Source organism: Chiloscyllium punctatum, chromosome 26 (genome assembly GCF_047496795.1).
Source record: "Chiloscyllium punctatum isolate Juve2018m chromosome 26, sChiPun1.3, whole genome shotgun sequence".
Taxonomy (NCBI): Eukaryota; Metazoa; Chordata; class Chondrichthyes; order Orectolobiformes; family Hemiscylliidae; genus Chiloscyllium; species Chiloscyllium punctatum.
In genome coordinates this window covers 37,183,133-37,202,822 of record NC_092764.1, presented here as the reverse complement: position 1 = coordinate 37,202,822, position 19,690 = coordinate 37,183,133, and the positions used below count along the sequence as shown (strand labels likewise).

The following is a 19,690-nucleotide window of genomic DNA, read 5'->3' as shown; positions in this document are numbered from 1 at the left end:
GAGTATTTCTGTCACATCACAAACTACCAAGTTATAAAGTAGAATTATTATTTTAAAATAAATTTCACAGAAATTGCCATATTGAGGATTTTACCATGCTGTAGGACATAACAATTGGTCTGTTTGCGGGCAAGTGGTGTCATATTGTTACAACTTTGACAGTTTTTCAGCTTATTAATATGTATTTGCTGAAAATTCATTAGTACGTAATAATGAGAAGAAAGTTTGGCATGAAGTAAATTTACAAAAGCAAGGGGGTGTGGTGGATAGCAGTTTTAGGAAGGAAGAAGAGTTGCAGATACACAGTCATATAGGTGGGTTAACTGCAGGAAAGCTAAGAGTGGCAGGCAGGTAGTGCAGGATCTTCTGTGGCTATCCCCATTTCAAACAGGCATGCTGTTTTGGTAATGTAGGGAGTGATGGATTCTCAGGGGAACGTAGCACGAACAGACAAATTTCTGGTATAGAGACTGGCTGTAATGCAATGAAGGGTATGTCGAGTTCCAAGAGATCAATTGTGTTCAGGGACTCTCTAGTCCAAGACAAGACAGATGTTTCTGTGGCCAGCAGAAAAAAAAATCAAAGCGTTGTGTTGCCTCCCTCGTGCCAGGAGCAAGGATGTCTCAGAGAGGGTGCAGAATGATCTCAAGGGGGAAGTGGGGTCAGCAGGAGGTCATTGTACGCATTGGAACCAATGACAGAGGAAGGGAAAAGGATGACTTCCTGAAGGGAGGAGAGTGAGTGAGTTTAGGTAGGAATTTAAAAAGGAGATCCTCGAGAGTGGTAATATCTGGATTACTCCCAGTGCTACGAACTAGTGAGGGCAGGAATAGGAGGATAGAGTAGATGAATGCATTGCTGAGGAGCTGGTGCTTGGGAGAAGGATTCACATTTTTGGATCATTGGAATCTCTTCTGGGGTAGATGTGACCTGTACAAGGAGGGCGGATTGCACCTAAATTGGAAGGGGACTAATATACTGACAGGAAGATTTGCTAGAGCTGCTCAGGAGGATTTAAACTATTAAGGTGGGGGAGATAGTGAGGAAAGAGATCAATCTGAGACTGGTACAGTTGAGAAAAGTAGTGAGTCAAACAAACACAGTCAGGGCAGGCAGGAACAAGGTAGGACTAATAAATTAAACTGCATTTATTTCAATGCAAGGGGCCTAACATGGAAGGCAGATGAACTCAGGGCATGGTTAGGAACATGGGACTGGGATATCATAACAATTACAGAAACATGGCTCAGGGATGGACAGGACTGGCAGCTTAAATGTTCCAGGATATAAATGCTAAAGGATGGATAGAAAGGGAGGCAAGAGAGGAGGGGGAGTGGCATTTTTGATAAGGGATAGCATTACAGCTGTACGGACGGAGGATATTCCCGGAAATACATCCAGGGAAGATATTTGGCTTGAACTCAGAAATAAGAAAGGGATGATCACCTTATTGGGATTGTACTTATAGACCCCCTAATAGTCAGAAGGAAATTGAGAAACAGATTTCTAAGGAGACCTCAGTTATCTGGAAGAATAATAGGGTGGTTATGGTAGGGATTTTAAACTTTCCAAACATGGACTGGAACTGTCAGTCATAGTGTTAAGGGTTTAGATGGAAAGACATTTGTTAAGTGTGTACAAGAAAATTTTCTGATTTACTATGTGGACGTACCTATTACAGAAGATGGAAAACATGACCTACTCTTGGGAAATACAGCAGGGCAAGATCGGAGGTGTCAGTGGGGGAGCACTTTGGGGACAGCAACCATAATTCTATTAGTTTTAAAATAGTGATGGAAAAGGATAGACCAGATCTAAAAATTGATGTTCTAAATTGAAGAAAGGCTCGTTTTGATGGTATTCGGCAAGAACTTTCAAAAGCTGATTGGGGGCAGATGTTCACAGGTAAAGGGACATCTGGAAAATGGAAAGCCTTCAGAAATGAGAAAACGAGAGTCCAGACAAAGTATATCCTTGTTAGGATGAAAGGAAAGTCTGATAGGTGTAGGGAATGCTGGCTGACTACAGAAATTGAGGTTTTGGTTAAGAAAAAGAAGGAAGCATATGTCAGGTACAGACAGGATAGAGCGAGTGAATCCTTAGAAGAGCATAAAGGCAGTAGGATTATACTTAAGAGGGAAATCAGGAGGGCAAAAAGGGGACATTAATTCTATTTGCCAAAACTATTTCAAGGAGAGTCCAAAGGGATTTTACAAATACATTAAAGGACAAAAAGGGTAACTAAGGAGAAAACAGGGCCAAAGATCAGCAAGGCGGCCTTTGTGCGGAGCCCCAGGAGATGGGGAAGATACTAAACTAGTATTTTGCATCAGTGTTAACTGTGAAAAAGGAAATGGAAGAATAGAATGTAGGGAAATAGATGGTGATATCTTGAAAAACATCCGTATTACAGAGGAGGGATTGCTGGATGCCTCGAAACAAATTGAATAAATCCCCAGGACCTGATCAGGTGTATCCTAGAACTCTGTGGGAAGCTAGGGAAGTGACTGCTGGGCCCCTTACTGAAATATTTGTATCAGTGATAGTGACAGTTGAGATGCCAGAAGACTGCAGATTAGTGGCATCACGTCAGCCATTTAAGAAAGGCTTAAGGACAGGCCAGAGAATTATAGGTCAATGAGCCTGAGGTCTGTGATGGGCAAGTTGTTGGAGGGAATCCTGAGGGGCAGGATGCACACGTATTTGGAAAGGCAAGGACTGATTAGGGATAGACAACATGGCTTTGTGCATCAGAAACCATGTCTCACAAACTTGATTGAGTTTTTTTGAAGTAACAAAAAGAGAATTGATGAGGGCAGAGCTGTGGATGTAATCTACATGGACTTCAGTAAGGCATTCGACAAGATTCCCCATGGCAGACTTGTTGGCATCAGATAGGTCTTCAAATATTTTCCAAACTATATTTTACATCAGTTCCTTAAAAGTATAGGCGATGATGTTTGTATCCAATCAAATCCAGTTTACCTTGTACATAATGAATGCAAGGTCTATTCATAAAATGAAAAACAAATGAAAAGCATATATAAAATCATAAAACCTATGATTCAAGGTGTCAGTATTTACGTGGCAATTTGCCAAATTTAAAGACCATTCAAAATCAAAGAAACCACATATCTATCCCTTCAAGTCATTTAAATAGGTCCAGTTTTGACTGACTGTACTTACCATTTCTACATCTCCATCAGCGACAGCACGCAATAACTTTTCCACCTGCAATAAAATTGCAACAGCTAAGCTCCTTTTTTTTTTAAGGGGAATGGAAGAGAAAGGATTATCTGCTTTACTGCAATGCTTTGCAGCACTTCTATCCTCGGATCAGCAGGAATTACAAAGATGTTGAAATTAGTCAAGATTTTTTTAAAATCCACTTTGTAACTGTGTGCAGGCTTGACATGACAGCTTTGCTTTCAGATACCTTATTAACAAAGATTCTGTGTGACAATATAAACAAAACAAAAAGAGTAACCCTTGAAACATTTGTGTTTGTATTGTCTGCTCTAAGTTCTCATTTCCAGCAGAAATCTGAAAATAAAAACTTCAGTAATTTACTTGGGAGCTAAATAATTTTACATTATCAGTCTTATCATTAAAACATTCACTTATTGTTATAAATGCCATTACTAGACATTGTTGATAAGTTAATAGCTCATTACAAACTCATCCAGAGCTATTAGGGATGAGCAGTAGACGCTTCTTGAGTCAGTGACATCCATATCCTATGTATTAATTTTTTTAAATTCTAAACAGTAAGATTATTCTGAGTCTGCACCTGCTCCAGCTTTAATGTGATACCTGGGAGCAACCAGCTTTGTGGCTAGAGATAACAAGGTAATAAAGCACCTTGTAAACATTTGCATCACATCTGTCTCTTTGGTTAAGAAATTGCATTTATAAGTAAAATTAATTTTTAAAATTGTAATGGCTCCAGTACAGAGCTTAGATACTCATTAATCTACCCAATACAATGTTGGTAACGTACTGTATATTTATAGCTTTAAAATGACATTTTTAAAAGCTTTAAATTTTGTATAAATTATGCAGAAGTCAAATGCAAGGAAGACAAGAAATTACATCAAAGAATTTTGATTTTAGCAGTAAAACAAACTTAAAGTCAAAGTTAAAAATGTGGCAAAACCACTGGCTGAAAAATATTTTTCAGTTGAGGCATCAAGTTGGTAGATCACTGATGATATGTATGCCAATTTAAATGTTATTCTGCAGTACACAAACTGATCACATGTTGGAACAGTGAAATAATTTTTTAATCTAACAGTGTAAAACATTCCCACATCAAATTGGGATCTTTGCAAATATGTAGAAAAATTGAATTAACATGGTCTAATTGCTGCTAAAACAAAGCAGTGCAATTTGTTTTGTCAAATCTTTAGATTTAGAGGCAGAAGATATAAGAATGTGTGGAGAAATGATCTACAATAAAAAGGTAAGATAAAACATCTTTCACCTCTTTGTATTTGACTTTATCTTCTTCAGGCTTCGTTTCAACTGATACCGAGGAGACCGTCGACAGAAATGATTTCTGACTACCAGCATCAGTGGAAGGCTGAGTGGATCTACCAATCGACTACAGAAAACAATGGTTAAGTTAGGACAAGTTAAATCAATACTAGTAAATTACTAAAAGTTTAATACTAAAACCTGAAGGCTTTGAGAAAAAAAAAAGCAACACAACAACATGATATTGAAAGACAACAAAATACATAAGTGCATTTAACATTCTAACAAAATACCTGTATACTCAACTGTTTTTACATTTAAAGAAAAGCAGCACATTAGACGAAAACTTCACATTAGTAGTTACCTCTGGCATGCTCTGTCGCCGGTCATGGTCAAAATAGGTAATTTCCAGCAAATCTAATATCTAAGAGCAGAGACCAATATTTTTCTTTAACAAAGTTTCATTATCAACTGACAATATTATTTCATTCAGTCTGTAGCTACAAATGCTTAGGTTCAAAATGAAAATTTCTTTAAACTTTTACTGCACAAGTCAAAAAGGTTAACATGAATCAGCAACACAACATATTGTGATGTTCCTCCTAACCATTCACCTTATTTTTAACTCTTCCTAATTTTGACAAGTTTCATTTTTGAATTTCTGGACTTTTCTTGACTCATGTTTGTAATCGCGCCTAAACTGCGACATCAGATGGTCAAATGAGCTTTCTTGCAAAATTGTCCCCATAAAAACTGAAAGAACTACAAATCAGAAACAAAAACAGAAGCTGTTGGAAAAGCTCAGCAGGTCTGGCAGCATGTGTGAAGAGAAATCAGAGTAAACTGTTCTGAGGATGCTACAGAAATACTGAGCTTTTCCAGCAACTTCTATTCTTGTTGCTACCATACCTTCTACTTTTAGTAAAGATAACAAGACATTTAATGAAATTACTCCTGACTGGCTTTCTTTTAGCACAAGATTGTGATTGTGAAGATTTTTGGATTGCGAACTGCAAAGAGCACAAAGTTTTGATCGTTTTCTCTCAATAAAAGGTAGTTACTGCCTAGGACGAAGTACTATTTAATATTAAAAGGTTCAACTTTAAAGATTTGACAAACAAATAATGACCATCATATTATCTCATTTTATGAAGAGACTTTACTCAATGATAACTAAAGATAAAATTGAAATTATTTTGCTGCTTTGTGAAGAGAATTCACAGACAGCTTTAGATAGAGTGTTTTTCTTCTTATTTACACACTTGGCAGTTATTTTTGTAAATAGCCCTCAACTAATAAACTGCTGAGAGATAATCTGGTGCCTGATAAAAAATTGAAGCATTTAATCTGTTGAAGCATTTAAGTTACTTTAAAAAAAAGTGGTTCTCAAATGCAATACACAAACTGTTCCATCCCTTCCTTCATTTTGGGAAGAAAGATGAAATTAACGGCGAAAGATTAAATTAGTGGCAAGAGAGAAATGTCAATGTCAATGTCAATAGGTATTGTTAAACATCAATACATAGGTCAATCTGAAATACAATTTGATTACAGGATTATTTCCTTTCCAGCAGCAAAGCTTTGTGATTATGGGACTTCAGAAGTGCTGACTGCATGCTTGTGCCTTCTAATTCAATTTTACCACATGATTACTAATATTATTGCGAACGTGGATAGTTACGTACAGCAACCTATTTTTGAAGATTAAATCCTACGTAAATTCAGCTTCTTTCTATTCATTATCTACAGCAATGCCTGCTTCTGTTTCTAAATGTTTAATATGAACAGTGTGATCTTACAATATGTATTGTTAAACATCAACACATAGGTTAATATGAAGTTTAGCCTGTATCACCTTAGAATTGAGTGCACATTGCAAAGGAGTTTCTTTCATTTTGTTCGGAATTTCATTACTAGCACCATTCTCCAGCAACACCTGAATGATGCCATCATAACCCCATCGTGCAGCAATGTGGAGAGGCGTATCACCTTTGTCATTTGTCATGTTTAATTTGCAGGTATTTAAATGGTAATACACCAATGCTTTGACACACTATAAAAGGAACAAAAACAAACAATTTAGTTTCATGGAAAGAGCAAACAGTGTATATTTACATCTTCAATTCTAACTCTTATTCTATGTGAATATTTTTGGGAGGTCACCTGCAAAGGAAATTTTAAAGAAGTCTGTAATAATTACAAGGAGCAGGAGAATTGACATTTTGGGCATGAGCCCTTCTCCTGCTCCTTGGATGCTGCTGGAAAAGCGCAGCAGGTCAGGCAACACATTTTCAGCTCTGATCTCCAGCATCAGCAGTCCTCACTTTCTCCTGTAATAATTACAGTAAACTTTCCAGAGTTTCAATTATGTTCCCTTACCATTAGAAAGCTATATTGATAAATTCATCATTGCATTATAGGTTATGAACTTGTTATTGATTAGCACATCCTGAAAAACAGCTGCGAGTAGTCTTCAAGAAATCAAAATTTAGTTAAGAGATAACATTATGCTGAAGAGGCTAAATATTTTCCAATTTCAGGTGTTAGCTCTTCAATGTGAAACAAGTGAAAGTAAATCCTTCACTTTACCAACACAAAAGTGACGACTTGGCCTTATATTCATTTGCTGATTGTGGGAGCTTGCTGTGTACAATCATACTGACATATTTCCTGCATTACAACAATGGCTAAACTTCACATATATTTAATAGGTTGTAAAATGGCTTGGCTTGGAATATCCTTCCATATAATTGCAAGTCATTTATCTTCTTTATTTGTAAGTAAACCTTTTGATAATGGCAAAAAAAAACATCGACAAAAGTATCCTGAAGAAGGGTTTTTGCCCGAAACGTTGATTTTCCTGCTTCTCGGATGCTGCCTGACCTATGCTTTTCCAGCACCACTCTAATCTTCAGCATCTGCAGTACCAACTTTCGCCTAAAAGATACACTGCTCAAATAGTTTGTAAAAGTGATTTGAAATACTGTGTCCTGTTCAATGTTATTGTATTGTAACTAGGAAAAGGTTTGTATGTGCGCTGAAATTTGGGGGGGAAATGAGAGTAGCAATGATAGGTGGAGATGGAACCCACAGAGAGTGAGAAAAACATTTGGGCAGATAAAAGAATGGGTAACGGTCAGCTTCAGAGAATGAATGGCTGCTAATAGGGACTACTGGTAGCTGGGTAGCTGACAATGGGTTGTTTGTAGCAGCAGCCCATGTGATGACAAGTTCTGGTGCATGGGGGTTGGGGGAAGGACATGGGAAACAGTGCTCAGGCTGAACTCAATAAGGAGTCCTGAAGGCTGCACAGTCCCCAAGCAGAAAATGAAATACTGTTCTTCCAGCTAATGCATACATAACAACCTTTTCCTTGCTGCAATCAGTTCTGAAGGTCAGTTAGTGGACCCGACACACTGACTCTGCTTTCTCTGCACAGATGTTGCCAGACCTACTGCATTTTTCCAGCAATTTCTGTTATTATTCAACTATTAGACTGGATAGTCATTAGCAGCTCTGTATCCCTGTGCTGTTACATATGTATCTAAAACCCAATAGACCAACAGCATCATGGCTTAGGAAACCAGCAGGGGACATATTTAGTTTGCTGAATTTGATTTTTGTTACGGTGCTCTTCTCCGTCATTCACTCGGTGAGTACTCTGGCCATCCTAGACCTGCACGTTAAAATACCATGGAAAGCACAAGCTGGCAAATTTTCATATTCCTGGAAATATGCATTGGGTTCTCTGATCTCTGCTAACAGAATAGAAAGGAGATGCCAATAGAGGACTAAATGCTATCAGCTATAATTCCTGCTTTTGATCAGTAGCTAAACTTAGATCTGGGATAATTCAAACAGAACTCAGCCAGTGGCACCAGTTGCTGGACCAAAGAGACAAGAGGACAGAATGGGAGATACAGGGGCTAGCCTGATGCTGATGCGAAGCAAATTGAGGTGACACTTTTTAAAACATACAACAAATCAACAATGTAGTAGAAATTTACACAAGACACTCAGAAGGTCAAATCGTGTCCTAAGCCAATGTCATTTCTATAAAGCCCTCCAAGCCTATCATTTCCCACCCAAACAAATTTCCTATTTTCCTTTGCTCCTCCATTGGCAGTTGTACCTTTAGAGTACAGGCCCAACATCTCTGAATTTCCTCCTTAAATTCCTCCTCATACCAGCTTACTCTGCTCCTCTAAGATCTTCGTTAAAATCTACTACTTTGACAACACATGTAGCCAGCCAGCTTCTGGCTTAGTGTCCATTACTTTATTTCACCTATGTGAAATGCATTGAGACTAAAGGAAAGAAAATGGTGTTCATTTACGTACCACCTTTCAGAGTCTTAAGATGTCTAAAAGCACTTTGGAAGTGATGTCACTGGTGCAATGTAGGATGCTTTGCTATATTAAAAGTATTAGATAAATCCAAGCTTGCTATCATCGATATTGTTAAGCATTTAGCTACAGAGAGCTCATTGCAAGGTCAAAAACTAGATGAGGAGTTACAGAAGCAAACATGGGACACCTTGGAGAGTCCGTTCAAAGGAAGGAGATCAGTGGGAACGCAATGTGGACAGACTAAGAGATGAGGCTACATTATGGAATACTGTGGGTGTAGGAGTATAATAAAAGCAAATGGTCAAGTTATATTCATGGAATAAGATTTACAGCACCATTATATTAAAAAAGCTACATATTGTACAGAATTCAACTTGTATGAAAACTTACATCTTCATGACCATGCATGCAAGCCAAATGAAGTGGAGTATTGCCATTATTATCTTGTGCTTCAGTGCTAGCCTTGTAATCCAGAAGAAGCAACTAAATATTTAAAAGAAAGGTATCAAAATCGGTCTGCAACTTAAAGTGATTCAGTCAAACTAGCATGCGAGACATCAAAAATACATTTTTTTTTAAAGTTACATGGAAATGAGACATTATTTTAGCAGAAATAATCTGCAGTTAATTCCTTTCTTCTGTCAGCAGGTAATGGACACCAATTCAAACACTGCAGTACTGCTTTTTATCCTGAGCACACTGGTGGAAACATAGTACTTTGCCTCATATCTACTAGATTACATAATTACCAAAATAGTGGTTTCAGAGACAATTAGTTTTCCTGTCAAACACTTAGAAAATGCTCCAGTAACTGGGAAGTGTTATTTCACTTAAAATAAAAGATTACAGTCAATCAGCTTTCAGGAATGCTTTGAAACTTGACTTGATTTACTTACAGTCACATTTTGATACCCTTTCTGACAGCATAGGTGAAGTGGGGTGGACCCATGATAGTCTGTAGCATTAACAACACTTCCTTTTTCAACCAATAGGTCAATTAATGCTGCTTGGCCTGGAGGATAAAATACTGGTGTCAACTATTCATTTTAAAAAATATTTTATCAGAACTATTCTACAAGCACCAAATAAACAAGCTGCCCTTTGTGCAGTTCTCTACATATTTTAATTTACGCATTAAAAGAGAGAATAATTCTAAACGTAATGATTTAAAAAGACTCAAGATACTTAGATGTAGAAACCTGATCTTGGCACGAATGCAATGCTTACCACAGAAAGCAGCTACATGCAATGGTGTATAACCCCGGTCGTCTCTAGAGCATGGTGTGACAATAGATGGGTCATTCAATCGTCTACAAAATAAAAAAAGTCACCAGACACTGCAATCAATTATACAAACACATACAGGTATTTTAAAATACCAAATCAGCGAACTAGCTGACGCAGGAAATAAAAAACAAAATTTGCTCATGTAATAATGACATCTCTCAGAAGGTTGCATGCACATAATAAAGATTGCAGGTTAGACATACTCCACAGACTTTAAATACCCTTTGGGATTATCTGTACATAGTCACCTTGAAAAAGGATGCAGACTGGATTATACATCAGTTTCAGCTCTGTTAAAACAGTAGTTCCAGCACCCTTCTCAAATTCTAGCTGGAACATGCCAAGATATAAATTAATGAGTGCTTTGCAGGAGAATTAAATATTACTGATAAAGCAATTTTAATTTCATTTTTGCAGCTTTCCTGTCAAGCATTTGTTAAGAGCAGTACAATTCTTTGAACATTAAAGATTTACCTTTTTAATAATTAGTCCTGTTCTGTTTTTTTGTTGACAATCCAAGCTCAATCCATCACTGTCCATTTCACCTTTCTTCCTTGATTTTATTTTAGTCCATTTAATCATGTCCCCTTCCCGTTGCTTAACCCAATCATGCCAGCTTTCTTTTTCTCCCCATCTCTAATCCAATTCATCACTGTTCCTCTGCTTTCCTACCCTCCTTCCAGATTCAAGCCTCCCTTGTATAAGCTCACAGCAATATTTGGTATCATTCTCAGGAGAACATATGAACATACATATTGCTGCTCCTTAAGAGCAGAACAGTCTTTACTGCACCCAAGTGCATTCAGGAGGATACAATGACAAGTTCAAGTTGGCACCTATTCAAACTAGGAACCATAAAATATGGTGAATAGCCTTATGTCCAGCTCAAAATAACGAGAATTCTTAAGTTCCTACCTATGCAGAAGAGTCCTAACTGGTTCAGTCAGTGATTTTTTATGCTTTTTACAGCCCAATACAACAGAAATGAACAACAAATAACTTATAATCACATGGAAATCATAGGGACCAGAAGTTCTATACAGGTTCCTATTGAACATGTTATGATGACAGAGGAACTCCAAAATACTCGCAGACATATTAAGTTTTGTATTATAGTAATTTAAAATACTACTGATGAAATTAAGTGGTTGCCTGCAGAACTAGATCTTAGAATGTCACACCTGACAATAGATTTGAAGCTGGAAAAGCCCAACAGATCAGACAGCAGTTACAAAAGGTGGAATGCACTACCAACTGAATTGTAATTTCGTGCAAGTGATCTCAGACTATGAATTTGATGGTAGCAAAGACTACAGTCTCAGAGATTTTTGGGTCTTTCCCTTTCAAAGGATTTAAGGGTTAAAAGCTAATTCAATCAGGTCTGTGTGTGTTAATGGAAGGAGGTGTGCTAGGAGAAGGAATGACATTGTGACAATGTCCAAGGGCTTGTAAACCAACAATGACCTCGCAAAGAACCTGAAATCAACTAAGCAACTACCAATGTGCCATTATCGCCTCGTCAAAGAATGCAGAGGTGGCCTTTCATTGTTTTGCGAGTACATTTCCCATTTGAGTGTATGTGAGGTGTATTATTATTTCCTTTCACATTTAACAATTAAAAAGCTCTTCTGTTAACTTAGGCAAACCTGGTTATATTGGCTCTTAAAAGCAAATCAATTTGGTTCAAGAGGAAGGGATTCACAAGGAAGAGGACGTTTTGTGAATTATCCTTGTTGTGAACATCCGAGGGTCACATAAATAAAAAAGGGGTATTCTATTTACTTTAGTTCATGGCTGAACTACAGACTGCACTGGCTTGACCAGCATTTATTGCCCAATCTAATTTCCTTTGGGAACGTGGTGGTGCACTGTCTTTTTGAACTGCTGCAGTTCCGTTGGCTGAAGTACATTCAGTGTGGTTATGGAGGGAGTTACAGAATTTGACGTTGTGATACTGAAGGAATGAGGATATACTATCTAGTCATGACAGTGAATGGCTTGGAAAGGAATTTGTAAGTGATGGCACTCCCATTTATCTGCTGCCCTCATCTTTTTGAGAGGATAGTGGGGTCAAAGGATCAACTGTGAATTTCTGCAGTGCATCTTGTAGATGGTACACACTGATACCACTTCATCTTGATAGTGGAGAGAGTGCTGTCAATCAAATGGGTTGTATTGTCCTGGATGGTGTCAAGGTTCCAAACATCAATGAAGCTGCAACCATCTAGCCAAGTAGAAAGTATAGAAACATAGGAATCAAGAGCAGGAGTAGGCCATTTAGTCCCTCCAGCCTTCTCTGCTATTCAATAAGGTCATGGCTGATCTGACTGTAATCTCAAATCCACATTCCTACATATCCCATAACCTTTTTACCCATGGCTCAACAAGAATTTAACTACCTCTGACTCAAAAACATCTAAGGACTCTGCTTCCAACACCTTTCCATGAAACAGGTCCAAATACTCAGGACTTTGAAGAATTGTACTTATTCTATATTTTAAAATGGCAACTCCTCATTTTAAAAACAGTGATACCCTAGTTCTAGATTCTGCCATTATATTAAACATCCTTTCCACATATATCCTGTTTATACCTCATTCAAATCACCTTTAAATTTGTCCAATCCGACCTTTTGCCATGTAGACAGTAGACAGACTTGGAATCATGAGTTGAGTTACTCACTGCATGATTCTTAGCCTCGAATTGATCACATGGCCACAATATTTAAATGGCTAGCCCAGTTCATTTTCTGGTCAATGATAACTCCGCAGGGTATAAGTAGTGGGGGATTTAGGGATGGTAATGCCACTGAATGTCAAAGGAGGATAGTTAGATTCAGTCTGTTGGAGATGTCTGGCATGAATGTTTTTTGCCAATTGTCAGCCCAAGCCTGGATACTATCTAGATCTTCTGCATTTGAACATACACTGATGTTGAATGTTCGCAATCATTGGCGAACATCCCAACTCTGACCTTGTGATGGAGGGAAGATCATTGATGAAGCAGCTGAAGGTGGTTTGCCAGAGGACACTACAGGAGGAATTCCTGCAGAAATGCCTTGAAGCTGAATAACTGACTGCAGTCAATGCTAAGGATTCAAAGGACAACTCCTTTCCTGACTTCACACTACTATGTCGCCATCCTGACAGCTCTGTCACACCAACAGAACAAAAGATAGTGAGTGTCTCAAAAACACCATTAAGATGTGATTCCATGACTATAGCTGCAATATGTTGTTGCTTGATTAATCCATTATATAGCTCTCCCAAATTTGGCACGAGCCCCCAGACATTACTGAGGAGGAATTGGCTGTTGTGCGTGGTCCACCTGGCTTCTTTTCTTTCATATACGGTGAAGAATTGGGGAATCTTGTCTACAGTCTGGTTTCAATTACGTCCATTGGTAAATAAATCTCCACTAACTTATGTTCAACAGTATAGTCATGGCTAGATTCAAACTGGTGCTTTCTCCTCTATTGCATGTGCTGAAATCCTGACCACAACAAGGAATTTGAATTTGACCTTTACAGCCTCAATCCCCACAGGATTAGTACCAGATGATTGGAGGGAGGTGAATGTTGTCCCTCTGTTCAACAAAGGGAACAGGGAAATCCCTGGGAATTACAGACCAGTCATAGAGTCATAGAGATGTACAGCATGGAAACAGACCCTTCGGTCCAAGCATCCATGCCGACCAGATATCCCAACCCAATCTAGTCCCACCTGCCGGCACCTGGCCCATATCCCTCCAAACCCTTCCTATTCATATACCCATCCAAATGCCTCTCAAATGTTGCAATTGTACCAGCCTCCACCACTTCCTCTGGCAGCTCATTCCATACACGCACCACCCTCTGCGTGAAAAAGTTACCTCTTGGGTTTCTTTTATATCAATCTTTCCCCTCATCCTAAACCTATGCCCTCTAGTACTAGACTCCTCGACCCAGGGAAAAGACTTTGTCTATTTATCCTATCCATGCCCCTCAATTTTGTAAGCCTCTATAAGGTCACCCCTCAGCCTCCAACACTCCAGGAAAACAGCCCCAGCCTGTTCAGCCTCTCCCTGTCGCTCAGGGTCCTCGAACCCTGGCAACATCCTTGTAAATCTGTGGTATGCAACGTACTGGAAAGAATTCTAAGAGATGGTTTTTGCAAATAGTCAAAAATCCTCAGTTTGATTAAAGATAGTCAGCATGGCTTTGTGAGGGGCAAGTCATACCTCAAGCCTTATTGAGTTTTATGAGGATGTATTCAGACAAGTTGACTAAGGTCGAGCAGTGGATGTGGTGTATAGATTTCAATAAGGCATTTGATACGGTTCCCCACAGTAGGCTCATTCAGAAAGTTAGGAGGTATGGAATACAGGGAGATTTGCCTGTCTGGACACAGAATTGGCTGACTGAAAGAAGACAGCAAGTGGTCGTAGATAGAAAGTATTCCACCTGGAGGTTGGTGACCAGTGGTGTCCCACAGGGAAACATTTGAGGGCCTCTGCTCTTTGTAGGTTTTATAAATGACTTCAATGAAGAAGGGAAAGAGTGGGCTAGTAAGTTTGCTTACTAAGGTCAGTGGTGTTGTAAATAGTGTCGAGGGCTGTTGCAGGCAACAAGACATTGACAGGATGCAGAGCTGGACTGAGAAGTGGCAGGTGGAGTTCAATCTGGATAAATGCGAAGTGATTCATTTTGGAAGGTCAAATTGGAATGCTGAATACAGGGTTAAAGACAGGATTCTAGGCAGTGTAGAGGAACTGCGAGATCTTGGGGTCCAGTTGCATAGTTCCCTGAAAGTTGATAGGGTTGTTAAGGCGGCGTATGGAGTTTTGGCTTTCCTTCACAGGGGGATTGAGTTTAAGAACAGCTCTGCAAAACCCTGGTTAGACCACATTTGGAATAGTGTGTCCAGTTCTGGTCACCTCAGTATAGGAAGGATTTAGATGCTTTAGAGAGGGGGTGCAGAGGAGATTTACAAGAACAATGCCTAGATTCGAGGGCTTGTCTTATTAAGAGAAGTTGAGTGAGCTAGGGCTTTTCACATTGGAGAGAAGTGACTTGATGGAGGTGTACAAGGTAATGAGAGGCATAGATAGGAATTGATATCCAGAGGTTTTACTCCAGGGCAGACATGGTTGCCTCGAGGGGTCATAATTATAAAGGTAATTGGAGGAAGGTATTGAGGAGAGGTCAGAGATAGGTTCTTTATGCAGTGTGTGGTGGGGACGTGGAATGCACTGCCAACAGTGGTAGCAGAGACAGAGACATTAGAGGCGACTGCTGGAAAAGCATATGGACGGCAGTAAATTGAGGTGTGTGTAGGTTTGGTTGATCTTAAATGAAGATAAATGTGCAGCACAACATCATGGGCTGAAGGACCTGCACTGCTCTACATTCTATGTTTTTAAATGTATCCATGAAGAATTTTGTTGAGACATACCAGACTCGTCAGTGCTCTGACCAAGGTCACCACACTAGAACATCTGTCTGCCAAGGCTACATGATCAGCTGAGCATTTCAACATTGGCTGTTTTTGATTTACTCCCGAGTGCTTTCCTGGCAAATGACTCCAATTAAATATCACCACCCAGAGACCCTTACTGGAAGGTAACAATGTGGAATGAGCTCTTAAGCCATTAAGCTTCATATAAAAAGTAACTTTATTCTTACATTACATTCTTGATGTTAACGCAAATTAGATGACCATTAAGGAATTAGCATCCTAATTTTACGATTGGGAAGATAGCAAGTGGTGTATCAAAATATTGTCACTAAATCTCTTCATATCATACCTGGACTAGGATACCATCTAGATATTTGTATTTTTAATTTGAAAAAGACATTATAATATGTTGACCAAATATCAGTAAGCTTCTCCAATTATTTAATCACCACCTTACCCTGATACAAGTTTCTCGCAGCTATCACAGAAACAGAGGGGATGGCACATCTTTTGAACACTGTCTTCGTCAGCTTCACCTTGACTTAACAATGCTTCCACTTCTGCTTGATTACCAGCTGCAATATGCTGCAAACACAAAATCAAAAACTTTGCAGAGTATGGAAACAACCCAGGAAATCTCACCTTTTATTTTCATTTTACTCCCCTCCAAATAATGTAATGCACGTCCTCTGGTGAAAGGAAAAAAAAAGCCAGCCATTGTGTTTTCAGATCTCTGCTCGTTTGTGATCAAGCCCTTCTCTGGCTTGGTATCTACAGTTCGATGAGAATGTTTGAAGTGCCTTCAGCCATTTTATTAAATTAACAAAAAAGTGTTTGAAATGTTGCATGCTTGCTATTCCAGTTAACGAAAGGGTTTAACTGGTCTTATTTCCTTGAAGGGAATAACCTGCCTTAGCTGAATGCTGGAGTAGAACGGCTAATTGAAAATAAACATTCATTGTATGAAAAACCATATCTACAATGAAGCAGTAATATTATATGAGGAGTCCATGTTAGCTACAAATGATAAACGTGGAACTGAAGACCAGCTGGTGAAAGAATAATGAGGTGCCTTTAAAGAAAAGGTGGTCATGTGGAGTCAAAAATCCTGAAAGAGGGTAAGGTAGGGCAAACAATCCAGAGCTCCATAGATGAGGGAAAAAAAAAGTGTACAAGTCCTTGGCAAGAAGGATCAAGGAAAACCCTAAAGCCTTCTATAGCTATATCAGGAATAAAAGAATGACTAGACTAAGGTTAGGGCCAATCAAATTGTGGGAAATTGTGTGTGGAGTCCAAGAAGATAGGGGAAGCACTAAATTAATATTTTCATCAGTATTCACACTGGAAAAAGACAACATTGTGGAGGAGAATACCGAAATACAAGCTACTGGATTAGACAGGATTGAGGTTCACAAAGAGGTGGTGTTAGCAATCCTGGAAAGTGTGAAAACAGACAAGTCCCCTGGGCCAGATGGGATTTATCCTCAGATTCTCTGCGAAGCCAGGGAGGGGAGTGCAGAACCTTTGACTTTGACTTTGATGTCATAGTTGTCCACAGGAATATAGTGCCAGAAGACTGGAGGATAGCAAACATTGTTCCCTTGTTCAAGAAAGGGAGTACAGACAACTCTGGTAATTGTAGACCAGTGAGCCTTACTTCACTTTGGATAAAGTGTTGGAAAAAGTTATGAGAGATTGGATTTATCATCATCATCTCGAAAGGAATCAGTTGATTAGGGATAGTCAACACTGTTTTGAGAAGGGTACATCATGCCTCACAAACCTTATTGAGTTATTTGAGAAAGTGATCAAACAGGTGGATGAGGGTAAAATGGTTGATCTGGTGTACATGGATTTCAGTAAAGCATTTGATAAGGTTCCCCACAATAGGCTATTGCACAAAATATGGAGGTATGGGATTGAGGGGGATGTAGCGGTTTAGCTAGCTGAAAGAAGACAGAGGGTGGTGGCTGATGGGAAATATTCATCCTGGAGTTCAGTTACTTTTTATAAGTTACCTGGATGAGGGCGTAGAAGGATGGGTTCGTAAATTTGTGGACGACACGAAGGTCAGTGGAGTTATGGATAGTGACAAAGGATGTTGTAGATTATGGAGGGACAGAGACAAGTTGCAGAGCTGGACTGAGAGGTGGCAATTGGAATTTAGTGCGGACAACTTGGATTCACTTTGAAAGGAGCAACAGGAATACAGAGTACCATGCTAATGGTAAGATTCTTGGATGTGTAGATGAATAGAGAGATCATGGTGTTCATGCACACAGATCCCTGAAAGTTGCTTGATAGGACTGTTAAGAAAGCATAGTATTTTACCATTAGCAGTCAAGGGATGGAGTTTCTGAGCCATGCAGTCATGTTGCATCTGTACAAAACCCTGGTGTGACCGCACTTTGAGCACTGTGTACGCTTCTGGTCACCACATAATAGGAAGGATGTGGAAGTTTTGGAAAGGGTTCAGATGAGATTTACTAGGATCTTGCCTGGTATGGAGGAAATGTCTTATGAGGAAAGGCCGAGGGACTGGAGGCTGTTTTTGTTAGAAGGGGCTGAGATGTGACTTAATTGAGACATAGAAGATAATCAGAGTGTTAGATAGGGTGGACCTAGCGTGTCTTTATCCTTGAAATGGTGATGGCTAGCACAAGGGGACATAACTTTAAATTGAGGTGTGACCAATGCCAGAGGTAGTTTCTTTGCTCTGGCAGTAGTAGGGCAATGAATGCCCTGTCTGCAATAGTGGACTCACCAACTTTAAGGGCATTTAAATCATCATTGGATAAACATATGGATGAAAATAGAATATTGTAGGTTAGACGGTCTTCCCATTGGTTTCACAGGTCGGCACAGAGGGCCAAAGAGCCTGTACTACACTGTAATGCTTGACATAGAACATGAATCAAAGAAAGGATGCACATTGAAGATGTCAGATTGATAACACATTTGAGAACCATGCCTCAGAGAATATACAGTCATGGAAGTAGTAGTAAAAATATTCAGGGAAAATTCTGTTTAACGAATTTGAGGTTTTTGATGAGGTAGCAGACAGGGTTAATGAGAGTAATGTTGTTAATGTGTGAATGTACTCTGTAATAAATACTTAGAACATAACAGCGCAGTATAGGCCCTTCAGCCCTTGATGTTACGCCAGCCTGTGGAACCAGAAGCCAATCTATCCTACACTATTTCATTTTCACCCTTACAGTTGGTGAGTCTACTACTGTTTCAGGCAGTGTGTTCCATGCCTCTACTACTGAGTAAAGAAACCACCTCTGACATCAGTCCTATATAAGCACTGCTGCTTCTCAGTGCCAGAGACCCGGGTTCAATTCCCGCCTCAGGCAACTGTCTGTGTGGAGTTTGCACGTTCTCCCCGTGTCTGCCTGGGTTTCCTCCGGGTGCTCCCGTTTCCTCCCACAGTCCAAAAATGTGCAGGTTAGGTGAATTGACCATGATAAAATTACCCATGTAGTGTTAGGTGAAGGAATAAATGTAGGGGAATGGGTCTGGGTGGACCTTTTGGGCCGAAGGGCCTGTTTCCACACCAAGTAATCTAATCTATATCTATCACTCCCCAACTTAAAAAGTTACATCCCCTTGTGCTACCCATCACCATCCAAGGAAAAAGGCTATCACTATTCATTCTATCTAACCCTCTGATTAGCTTATATGTCTCAATTAAGTCACCTCTCAACCTGCTCTAGTAAAAACAGCCTCAAGTCTCTCAATCTTTGCTCCATAACAGGCAACATCCTAGTTAATCTTCTCTGAATCCTTTCCAACGGTTCCACATCCTTCCTATTATGTGGAGACCAGAACAATGCTCCAAGTGTAGCCACACCAGAGTTTTGTACAGCTGCAACCTGACCTCATGGCACCAAAACTCAATCTGTTGACCGCTCAAGGCTAATACACCGTATGCTTTCTTAACAACCCTATCAAGCTGGGTGGCAACTTTCAGGGATCTATGTGCAATGACACCATGATCTCTCTACTCATCTACACTGCCAAGAATCTTACCATTAGCACGGTAGTCTGCATTCCTGTTGCTTCTTCCAAAGTGAATCATCTCACGTTTCCACATTAAACTCCATTTGACACCTCTCAGCCCAGCTCTGCAGTTTAGCA

The 19,690-nt window shown here is 39.4% G+C and overlaps 1 protein-coding gene across 5 annotated transcripts in view; it reads right to left on the bottom strand.

Moving 5' to 3' along the window:
• ankrd27 (ankyrin repeat domain 27 (VPS9 domain)) overlaps positions 1 to 19,690 on the bottom strand; it is a 95,397-nt gene that overhangs the window by 33,054 nt on the left and 42,653 nt on the right. For 4 of the 5 annotated variants that reach the window (XM_072596153.1, XM_072596149.1, XM_072596152.1 and 1 more), the window contains 8 exons: positions 16,005 to 16,132; positions 10,053 to 10,135; positions 9,722 to 9,837; positions 9,216 to 9,308; positions 6,332 to 6,529; positions 4,841 to 4,900; positions 4,484 to 4,603; positions 3,187 to 3,231 (listed from right to left, as the gene is read on the bottom strand). In XM_072596153.1, coding sequence (XP_072452254.1) covers positions 3,187 to 3,231; positions 4,484 to 4,603; positions 4,841 to 4,900; positions 6,332 to 6,529; positions 9,216 to 9,308; positions 9,722 to 9,837; positions 10,053 to 10,135; positions 16,005 to 16,132 — 843 coding nt within the window. The remainder of the gene's footprint in view (positions 1 to 3,186; positions 3,232 to 4,483; positions 4,604 to 4,840; positions 4,901 to 6,331; positions 6,530 to 9,215; positions 9,309 to 9,721; positions 9,838 to 10,052; positions 10,136 to 16,004; positions 16,133 to 19,690) is intronic. The other variant, XM_072596151.1, reaches the window with a different exon arrangement.